This window comes from Cardiocondyla obscurior, linkage group LG07 (assembly GCF_019399895.1).
Source record: "Cardiocondyla obscurior isolate alpha-2009 linkage group LG07, Cobs3.1, whole genome shotgun sequence".
NCBI lineage: Eukaryota > Metazoa > Arthropoda > Insecta > Hymenoptera > Formicidae > Cardiocondyla > Cardiocondyla obscurior.
In genome coordinates, this window is record NC_091870.1 from 1314528 (window position 1) to 1326100 (window position 11573).

Below are 11573 nucleotides of genomic sequence, written 5' to 3' on the forward strand. Positions count from 1 at the left end.
CTGAATTTATCTAAATAAATTAACTTATTTTTTATTTTTGCTTTTTCCAACCAGGATCGATATTTTATACGTGCACAGATACACGTTGTGATCGGGAGGATGGTATTCTGATTTGAAAGACTTATTATCTTAATATTTCAATTCACCATTACGTTCAGCCTAAGACAATTGTTTCAAGCAAAGCTATTGTTTATCGTAGCTCGAGTTAATTTTTTTTTTTTTTAATCGTGGCCGATTGCAGAGATCAGAGGATAGGTTTCTTTTAGTTTTGTATCATAATGTAATTGTATGTAATTCCCTTCGTTTTTTTATCGAACGAATTTCATCACATCTGTATCTTCGCTACTTCTTCTTTGTCAATTATCTCAAAGTCATTATCGTCATTGCTTTCATCGCTGCTGACCGCAATTATTTTCTTTCCATCGAAAGCATCCTCTTCGGAAGAGGACGAGGAGCTTTTTTCGAAGTGACCGGTCTTAAACTTTATCCCGTCTTCTTCGGCGTCGTTATCGCCGACGCTAAGTTCTAATTCCGATAATTCGACACCGTCGGTGCTACCCTCACCATGGTAGGGCACATTGAACGCTATTTCTTGAAGACCCTCTATAAAATCTTCATCGTAAAAAGAATCTACAAATAATATAACAAGATATAGTCGAGAGAACGAATTAATTTCGTTTTAAATTATCGAGCAATAAATATAATGAGAAATATGCGGGAGCGCAGAATCAATTATCTCTCTAAATGCTATCGAATATATAAATTTCAATATCTAAACCTTGAATTTAAATTTATTGAATCTTTATTCAAGTTATAAATAAGCTTGTCACAATACCGTTTTGAGTGTCGGACTGCACGCTCGTCGGTGTCGGTGAATGATCACCGGTTTCTCCAACTCGATTTAAAACTTGCAAATTTGCCTCTGTCACCACAGGTAAAAATTCGTCCTCGATTTCACTATCGCATTGCCATTCTAAAAATGAAAAATAAAAAAAGCAAAGTGAAAAAGTGAACATAAATATGTAGCCTCATTCATTTAATGTAAAATCAGATATATAGAAAGTGTCCCGTCAATCGTTGAGAAAAAAAAAAAAAAAATTTTTTTTAATAACTAAAACAACATCTTATATATAGTAATTTTATAATTCAAAAATAAAAATTAGTGAAATTAGATTTAAATCAAAGTGCTTAAGTTAATCTTTGAAATTAATATTCTTTTTTTTTTCTTTTTAAATTACCTCTGTGCGACATGAAATACTCCGATAGTTTGTCAGACAGTTTTAGAGGCAATCGCAGGATGAGAGATCCCAACACAATGCCCCAATATATCGAATAAGACGTTGATGGATTGACGTGACCGAGAATCCATAGGCCGAAAGCCATTAGACAAAGGATAGCACAATGCTAAAAAAGTTAAAAAAAAATTTCTCAAAGGTTTTCTTAGGTCGGTATTTACAAAAGTTTCTTATTTCAAGACCATCTTAAAGCGTTAAATACGATTTTGTGCATGGTCTAAAGTCATGTATCACTCAAAGGCAGTTTTAAATTTAACAAAGCTTCATGAATATCGGCTCTGGACAGTTTTCCTTTTTACGAAACAACAATAAAGGACCTTACCAATCCTGGTTTCTCGCTCCGTAACTTCTGCAGGCTTTTCCATAGCCAGTGAACTCTACTGCACACCCTTTGATGCTCCCTAAAACGCGTTTAGAGAAAGTCAAGATAATTTATTCTTAACATATTTAAATCAATTTTTATTTTATCGAGTTTCATTGACCATTTTGCTGTTATTAATAAACAAACATCGAGATAAAGCAGCGTAAGAGATAATTTGATGACGCAGAAACATTATGAGTGTTATTCAGCGAATTATCTCGACGAATTATTCAGCGAGAAGTGGTAAATAAAATCCAACAACTACGCAATAGTTCGAGCAATAATTATACTTTCGACTTACGTTGCAGGGGCCAAGGTGTCCATAAATTTGAAAGCAATCATTACTTGGATGATATAATATATGGTGAGAATTCTGAATAGCATTCTTGATGTAGGTATTCCCAGCATGCTATAGATCCTGCAACGAACAAAGTACGGTAAGTTCTACGAGAACAACGTGATAATGGTAAACGTAAAATTCGTAAAAATTTTAATGAATGTTATAAGATATATGAAAGAAAATAGTACAACTCTACATTCTTTTTAACTTTCATAAATCTGAAAAGTAATTAAAATCATGAAAAACGTTATAAGAATTTTTTTTTTTTTTTTTTAATTAGACGAAAGAAAATTAATTTATCTCGGCAAGTCGAATTCGAAGGCATCGACGTTCCGGTGAAGCCTTCGAAACAAATAATCAGCTGCAACTTTGCAGGATTCGCCGCCGTTTAAGATAATGCCGTGCGTTTTCCGCGTTTTGCTGCGAATAATCGCGCGCGCGGACGTGTGCGTGAGCGCGTTACGTGTTGCGTGGACGTGTGTGTATGTGCACTGCCCGAGATCCCCACGAGCGCGTCCGTTCGGAAAGGGGGCCTTGACCTAGAAGGCGAAGTCGCTTCGTACACGCGAAACGTAAAACAGCTGTATCGTCGCGTCGCGCTGCGCGCCGTGACGTCACGGAGGCACGGCGCGCTACGCCGCGAGAGATACGAAAACACGCGCGAGGATAGAACGGAGCGTGGCGCAATAACATAACTGAGTTAGATAAGGCAAAGACATCGTTGGCCGCCGATTGAGAAAACAATCGCATAACGGAGGAACGAAGGGGGAGTCGATTCGCGTGATCTAACGTTGCCCTTTAAACGCGTGAGAAAGATATTGAAGCGGAGCTCGAGGATCCCGTTCCTATGATCCGCGGACATTCGTTCGAGTTTCCATCCGACGAGAAGGAAAAATTAAATGATGGAAATTGTCCGATTATCGAGGAGACGAGGAACGATCCTCCGCGGTCGAAGGGTTCGACGTGAACGTAGATGCGGGCGGGAACATCGAAAGAACGGAAGCGGAGTGTTTCGCGAAGCGGGTCTCGGAGCGGCGTCGAGAGGGCGCGTGCGCACCATCCGCGACTCACCAGAATGTGGCGTGGAGCACGATGATCAGGTAGAGGTTGACGAGGAAGGTGAAGTCCTCCCAGAGCAGCGTTTTCTCGAAGGCGCGACAGTACCGGCACAGCTCGTTGCGGCAGACCGCGGGGCTGGTGCAACCGCCCGACTCCGACGTGGACGTCTCCTCCGTGGACGGCGGCGCGCGCGACCGCGTCGCCCGACGATGCATCCAGCGGTACGTGTCCCACAGGTACCTCGGGATGGCACGCATCGCCATCACCGGGCGGCCGATCAGGAGATGCTCCCGCAATCGCTCCATCGTTCCCGAATCGCGGGCACGTTGATCGTCGTCGTCTTCGTCGTCGTTGTAGCAGCGGTCGTCGGCGACGGCGGTCGTCCAGCGTGCGCGACGCGCTTCCTCCCCTGCCGTCTCACCACGTTGTCCGCCGGCGCGTCTCTTCGCGATTTTCCTCCGTACCTTTTTTTTTTTTTACCACTCAACTTTGGCCGCGGTCTCGCGCTTCTACTCGCCGTGCATCGCGAGAACGCGCTTCCCCGTTTCGCACTCAAAAGACGATCGTACACAACGCTGTGCAATGTACGTCGCGAAGGAGTATTAATAGAGCGCGTGACAGCCTTTAGGGCGACTACTACGCGACCCGACGAGGGTCTTCCGTGACTACTGCCGTCGTCTTCGTCTTCGTTGCCGCTCACACGCGGGCGGAGTGAAGGGGTCACGCGGAAAGAATGGAACGCAAAAATACGACGACTACAGCTGTTGGTCGGTGAGAAACACACCCCCGTCACGCACACTGCGATTCTATTCTTTCCTCTTCTCTATCTCTCTCGCTCTTACTCTCTCTCTCTTCCCCTTTCTCTTTCTTTGTCTCTCTTGAGTCCCGTGTACCTGCGCCAACGTACGCAGGTAGTTCTCTTTGTCCATACGTCTCGGTGCCCCGGGAATTAGCCTGCGTCCCGACGACGTTGACGGCGATTGCGTCGATGACAATCTACCGAGATCTCTCGAGACGAAGGTGCGAAACGATACGCGCCTTATGCGCCGTTCCGCGCGACCTGACGATGACGCGCGCGCGATGGAGGCCGACTGACGTATACGTTCTAGCATTATTTTGTCCGCGCATATATGTGTGCAATACGTGCGTCGTGCTCTTTCCAGCGTCTAGTTTCCGCGCGCTCCCACTCTCTTTCTTTTTTTTTTTCTTTCTCCCCGCGCCCGCGCACACAACACGTGACACCGCACGCGAGTCGCGTTTGTCGCGACGCGTCTACGCATCGCGCGACTATTGCGACTACGAAACGGAGAAAGAAAGAGAAAGATCCCCCCGAGATCGTTGTAATCGGAGTTACGCATCGTTCAGCTTCGAACGCAGGTGCATGCTACGCTTGTTCTACGGCTGAACCTCCTCGCTCGCGACCAGCGGGTAACAGACCTCTCGAGGAACGTTCGGTAAAATCAATGCGATACATTTTCTCTCACGTTAAAAAGAGGGACGTGTTTTTTTTTTTTTATATCGATAAACCAGTTTGATAATATTCCCTTTCCGTTATATGCTGGTCGAAATTAAAAATGCATTCGAGCCGTTCTCCGACGCGTGTTCTGGATGAGCGCGTCGGCGCGAAATATCGACGCTGTAATTAAAATTGCATTGAAATTTGTGCGCGAGGAATTGAATATCCCCCCCCAAGTTAATTTGGTTTAGGATTTGTCAACGTTTTACTAGGTGAACCGGTCGACTATCTAACCGTTATTGCTAATTGGCGCTTATGAAATTCCAATTAACTTTAATTGTATAAAAGAAGCTAAGTGTATACTTTCACATGTAATACAGAAACGTTTCGTTCGCTATCAAGCTGTCGTACATACACATTAACGGAGAACGTAATAAGACTATCGAAGCAAATACCGCATGAATCATTGAACGACATGGGGCATTAAAACGTATATCATTCAGAGATAAACAGATTTGATGAGATAACGAGACGAATGCGTGACGCAGTTCGAATACTTTTAACATTTTCTATCATCGCGATGACAAACACCTCCCCTCGGAACTTTTTCCGGGTTTCAGCTTGAATTAAATCTGCAATTCGAGATAGCGCAAAACAAAGTTCTAGGTCACAGAAAAAATGTACAGCTAATTTTTGTATTTGCTGGAATATTAATTGCTCACACATAGCTCTGATAGCGGCATAAATTAAAATTATAACTTCCATCTTTATCATTTAAATTAATTAAGCTTGAAACATACAATATCACGCTTATTTTATGTTCGTTAATTATTTATCTACTTCAGTTAATTTTTCACAGTTAATTTTCGCTGTAATTACAAGATTATATATTTTTTTTTAGTACGTTGACAGAAAACGTTAGCACTTTGACGAATCCCGGAAATTATTTCGAGGGGAAAAAATTAGGCTTTACGTTATGTACGTGCGTAGAATCTAAACGTAGCGAGGAGGCTTGGCCGGACTGATCGATATGAAAGAAAAGCCCACGTAGATAACACATACTCTTTCTTTCTTCTTCTCTCCTTTCTTCGCATGTTCAGGCTCACATTGCGTTACGTACGACTACGCGCACACCTGCGGTGCATCGGACATCCCTCTCTTTCTCTTGGTTAATACTCTCATAAATCTTCCCGTGAATTTCTAATCCATGTCCTTGCACTACCTGTGACCTACAGACACCTTCGACAGTTCTCAAGATTCCTGGTCAATCCTCTGTAAATAAAAAAAAAACCTTTACTAACACATCATCTTTATTAGTCTTCGTACGAGATTTACATATGATTTATCGAGTCTGCGAACTAACGCACGTGGAGTAACATTAGCTATAATTAATTCTCGCTTGAGTTATATAATGTATATATAATATATATAATATATGTATAAAAGAAAAACGGCGATTACATAATGTCGCGAAGACGCGGTTAGCTGTACCATAAAATTAGCCGTTAAAAAAAAAATCATAAAAAAAATAAGAGTAAAACGGTTTAGACAAACAACACGATAATAATGGTGTATAACGATCGCGCAGCGAGCTCGCGATTTCTACCGCGCTATTATTAGTCTCTTTTTCTTCGTGGCACAATGAGAGAAGGCCACGCTGCACCCCTAAGTCCTTCCGGATCGATCTGGCTCCTCGTGAGATTCACGAATAGAGAAGACTGAAATAAATAATTCAGTTGTCACGCAACTGTTTATCCACGGAATTATTAATATTCCTCGCGGATTCCGGAATCATCGTGGTGCTTCTCCTACGTTAGAAATAACGTAACTGACCGACTACGTAACGAGGCAGCCCTTTACATATATTTTAACAAAATAATACGCGTCATAAATCTGCATATATCGTCGTCGGGCTAACGTTAGAACACGGGAGAACTTATTTCTACTACGGTCTCAGACATTACTTTATACATTTATACAATTTTCTATAAACACTTTCGAGTTCTTCTAATTGCGCAAAAATACACTCTAACACGATTGAAACAATTACATTACAAGATAAGGAATTTGCAGATAAATGCAAATTCGTCGAATTTTTCTGCATAAAAATGTACCTTACAAATTGCACTGGTAGTGTGTAAAAAATTTTGAACATTTAGTCATTTATGATAAAAAAAAAATATATAATAAATATAATAGTATATGAAATATAATTTAATGTACGATATATTTTAAGACGGATTCAACGTTGCACATTAAATAACAAATGCACATATGGCATATTTCGCTTTGTTTTAGAAATTTTTTTAATAGTTTTTCATATTAATTAATATTTCTCATACTTATAACTGATTACTTTAAAATGCTAATAAATGCTTAAGTTTCATGTTTGCCGTATAACTATAATTTTTTGAACGATTTTTTAATCTTTAAAGTGATAATAGAAATGGTAAAATGTCAATAACTTAAATAAAAAATAATAAATGTAACAAAGCGAAATAAATCATATATAGACTTGTTTTTGGATTCATTTTCGAATTGTATCTCGTATATGAAGCAACATTCAATAGATTATTGTGCATATTATAAAAAAATGTAAAAACCAAGAGTTAATGTAAGCGTGGTAGTGATGTTACCATGCTAGTGACATTGAAGGCACTTGATTTTCAAAATTAGTCTAACTAGCACTTCTTAAAACCTGATTGCAATAAAATGTAACATTACGACGTTGTAAACAAATAATGCGTTTCACGTGCGCGTGTGCGCATTCGAAATGCAGTCTATGTTATATGGCAGTATTAAGTCATTTTTTTTACAAATATCTCAACAAAAAATAGAGTATACTGTATGTATATTTAAATATTAGTTCCTTTAAATAATTATATACGCTAAAACGTTAGTTTTATATCTCGTTACGTCGTTGAGGTTTTTGTGTAGTTTAAACTCTTGCTAAGTTCAAGACGAGAATCGCGCTCAACGCGGTTTGCGAATTATTCGCAGTCACGTCACACAATCGTTCGAGATCGCAACGATAATGCAATTCTTTCTTGAAAATCGTATTATCTTAATTTTTTGTTGAAACGCATTATTTTCCAGCGTAAGTCGGATTCTTGAAGGTAGAAGTCGCTTGCTTATAGATCGGATTCTCTCCCTATAAAAAGAGTGAAATAAGTAATTAAGATATTTAACTAGATTGCAGTAAAAATTGTTATTAATTTAAATCTCGATCTAATTATAGTTTACAACACAGAAAATACGAATATTACCGTGTCCCATTTCGCCATCATTCTTTCCTTTTCGAATCGGGCGAATTCTCGTCTATCCTGTACAGTAGTTACCAGTTTCCATAGTAACAGTAACGCGAGACCAATTAAAACCACCGCCGCAATCACGGTCAGCACGATCCCGAGCATATAGACTTGTGGCGGGCACTCGCGCTCGTTTTGAGCACGTACTTGCAAGCAGTTGGTCTCATTGTAGTAGTATACGAAATTGTACTTGCAGTCATCTTCGTCCGTACCGAAACACGGTACTTCATCATTGTCCACGTCGACAATTACGGTTTCCACGCCTTCGGGTACGAACTCTTTACAATTTCTCGCGCATTCCTCCGGATCGCTGTAATTCCCGGTACCGTACATTTGGCACTGCACACAGGGTTTCAGCTCTTCACAGCGACTTGGGCAAGTCGGGCACTTATTGCAGTGTTTACCAGAATATCGAATGTTTCCCTCCTCGTGACAAATACACTCTCCACAAATACAGTCACCCTTTATAAAGTAAAACATTTATTTGCAAAAAAAATTTCGAGTTTTTGTAATATTTTTTTAATTGACAATTATTATATTTTACTGTGTTAAAATTATATCACGAAATAAAAATTTAAGTTTATTTACTGTTGCATACTTACATGGCCTGAGCAGAGTACACCATTCGTGGTTCCTGGTGCGATGCAGGAATCGTTAGAAGATCTGCAGTTACAGGATGGTCCCGTCCAGCCAGAATTACAGACACACTGACCACATTCGCAAGTGCCGTGATCAGAGCAAAGTTTGCCTTGATCACGATCGCAAGAAAAATTGTCACACTCGCAAAAATGTCCTGATATTACCTGTAAAAATATAAATTTTAAATATGTAAGCTATGTGTATAAAATATTTTTTTTATTTATTGATTTCAGAAAATACCTCGTCTTGATTTGTTGGCTGCTCACACTCGCACTGGCCGCAGGTACATGAGCCACGGCCGGAACAATCCACGAGAGAAGTGTTATCAGGACGACACGATTGAAAATGCTTATCAAAGCCAGTTATGTCTTGATGTGAACTACACTCGCAACGTTTACCGAAAAATCCATCGTAACATTCACAGACTCCGCATTTGAGTGTACCTACACCAGTGCATTCGGGAGAATATTCCTCGTACATATGGCCTTTACGCTCGCACTCGCAATCGCATAACATTTCCAGATTTACTGTAAGAGTTTCGTTGATACCGACCTAAGAAACAGTAATCCGATTAATACAAGGTAACACAATAAAATATAAAATTTATATATAGAACATATAGGAAAAAAAAAAAAAAACTATTGAGTACATTTTTAATCACATTAACGTAATAACACGATTTACCGGGTAAATGTAAAATTTTTGCTTCCATTCCGATCTGTTGGCCGGACAGCTAGTGACCTCGATCTCCGCGATAAATTCTACCTTTGTGCCCACTTTTAATCCGTCGCACTTCGACGTCTCAACTGCTGGTCCAGTGCCCAAGCAACTCGAAAAGTATTTCACTTTGACAGCACTGCTGGCCGTGTCTTTCATTTCGACCGAACTAGATATAGCATCGTATTGCTCACGGATCAATTCCACCACGTTACTGGAATCGTCAGAGAGTTTACCAGCGAAAGACCCTTCTACATGTTTTGTAAGTCTCTTGTACACATTGATCTGTTCCTCAGTAACCGCCCATATAATATTTATTGCGTTCTGTTTTACTTTTAGGTTGATCTGCGAGATGCTTGGATAGTCTTGCAAAGACGAGTGAGTGTACGTACCACCTCCGTCCAAGTGACAAAGGCCATCGTTCGGTTTGATAATACCGCCCAGCTTACCGTCGCCTGCATAGTGAAAACCAGCGTCCGTTGAGAATACCAAAAGTCGACGCGCTTTCTCACGCCAACCAATTTGATTTCGACAAACAATTGCCTGCATGATTGCATCGAAACCACCCTCTGGCGCATCCAGATTGCCAGATACAGACGCATTACGTACTAATCCCGCAAACTTGCTCGTGTCCTGAGAAAGCCTCATAATATTCCTGTATCCGTAAGGCGCCGCACAACCATCACATGGTTCGATAAGACTGAAATTAAAGATAAAGTAAATATTACAAACGGCGTAGTATATACATACATATATATTTTTTTAAATCAGAAATCTTGACTCACGATTTTGGCACCGTATTGACATAGGGCATCACAACTTTATCGACGAAACTACCGAAACCTAGGCGGAAATTGCTCGTAATTTTGCTCATACTCTCGACCAATAATTGACCCAAGTCAGACAGCTTTTTTTTGTCATCCTCCATAGATTTGCTTAAATCCATAAGATAATAGAGATCGACAGGATAATCTTCCGCTTGAGAATATGCAAAGGACATTCTGTAAGCTTCATCTAAAACAGATTTACATGCAATAAAATAAAATATTTACAATTTTAATTTTATCTCCAAACAGTAATGACTTACTTATTCTGAGTTTTAGATTCACTTCTTGTGGCCACATTTGTACAGCTTCTTGCCTTTTACTTCCACTGCTACTCCAAGTATCCTTGTGAGAATGTGAGGAAGATGAACTGGAAGACGAAAAATTGGAATACGTGCCATCAATGCTACCATACCCTCCTCCACCTCCACTGCCAGCAGAGTAGCCACCCTTTGTTAAGTTTCTATGCCGCAGCATACTGAAGACATTGTCTGGATTCCATGTATATTCAGAGGGACATGTTGCAAATATTTTGGTATTGATATTTGGAAGGAAGCACCTCTTTTCTGGGAAATTCTGCAAAAGTAATTATTTTAAAATACTGGAAAAGGACTAACAGAGAAGTAAAAAAAAAAAAAATTATTTTACAAAACTTACTGGTGCTGCACACCAAGCACAATGTGGAGTCTGTATGCATTCATGGCATGTCTGTTTACTGATACAAAGATTTATACCAGTCAGCCTTTCTGGGGGAGGATAAATTTGTGCACAAGAGACTAAGAAGCCTGTCACCAGTACCCCCAGAAAAAGAATCCATCTTGAGCTGCCAAACATTCTGCAAAATCACAAGTAAGCAAATTAATATATTTCAATCACAGAAATAATAATAAAAAAAAAAAGAATGCAGGAAATTTTAAAAGAAGGTACTATGTTCGAATTAGAGGAAAAAAGCAGCTGGACAGGCTGTGGTGGATAAAATAGCAGCTCCCAGCGAAGCCAGTGGAGTAGGGCGACTCGAATTACGTACGGTTTTGCTCCCATTTTTAGAGACTTGTCTCACAACGCGAGAAAAGAGAGCCGCGATCGACTAGAACGATCAACCGCGAATCGGTTCGGTCGTGCACTCTCCTAGCGAACGGTGCCGCTTATTCACGCAACGGCGATGCCGTCATCTTTATATTTGCGGAGCATCATCACTTCGCTGTCCGCGCGTACGAACGATAAGCGGGCGGTGCATTCGTGCCGCGAGCGCAGCGAGATAACGAGAGGTACGCGGAGAAAAGCGCGCCGGGCGTGCTTACTTATCTGCGGGAGACGAAGCGTCTTTCCTCCTTCGTTCTTTTTCTTCCCCGCGCGATTCTACAGCATCACAGGCGCAATGTTTGGCCGACGTTTCCCTGGTCGTCACTTCGGATCACCATAAATGGCAATCCATCAAACGAACGCGAACGACGCGCACGCACCACTCCGCAGGGAGTGTTCGCCACGCTCGCTTCTGGTCTGGCATTCGTCCGCTGCGAGTGCGGCCAAGTTTACGAGCGTCGCCGATTGGCCCTCCGATTGAACGGCGTACC

At 41.0% G+C, this 11573-nt stretch overlaps 2 protein-coding genes across 3 annotated transcripts; both read right to left on the reverse strand.

The window, feature by feature from the left end:
• Positions 1–205: 205 nt before the first annotated feature.
• LOC139104251 (uncharacterized) lies at positions 206–4177 on the reverse strand. Its single transcript, XM_070659618.1, has 6 exons — positions 3068–4177; positions 1958–2074; positions 1618–1696; positions 1239–1404; positions 836–973; positions 206–630 (listed from the first exon to the last, which is right to left on the reverse strand). Exons 1-6 carry the CDS (start codon positions 3358–3360, stop codon positions 326–328), a joined length of 1098 nt encoding a protein of 365 aa, XP_070515719.1. The 5' UTR covers positions 3361–4177; the 3' UTR covers positions 206–325.
• Positions 4178–5803: 1626 nt separating this feature from the next.
• Mys (position-specific antigen beta subunit myospheroid) lies at positions 5804–11444 on the reverse strand. Of its 2 annotated transcripts, none has more exons than XM_070659609.1 (9): positions 11301–11444; positions 10657–10834; positions 10263–10575; positions 9961–10189; positions 9143–9875; positions 8699–9010; positions 8422–8622; positions 7778–8281; positions 5804–7662 (listed from the first exon to the last, which is right to left on the reverse strand). In XM_070659609.1, the coding sequence occupies exons 2-9, from the start codon at positions 10831–10833 to the stop codon at positions 7597–7599; spliced, it is 2535 nt and encodes an 844-aa protein (XP_070515710.1). In that variant the 5' UTR covers position 10834; positions 11301–11444; the 3' UTR covers positions 5804–7596. The 2 variants fall into 2 exon arrangements, with proteins under 2 accessions (XP_070515710.1, XP_070515709.1); XM_070659608.1 differs by lacking the exon at positions 11301–11444 and adding an exon at positions 11027–11258.
• Between the last annotated feature and the right edge of the window lie 129 nt (positions 11445–11573).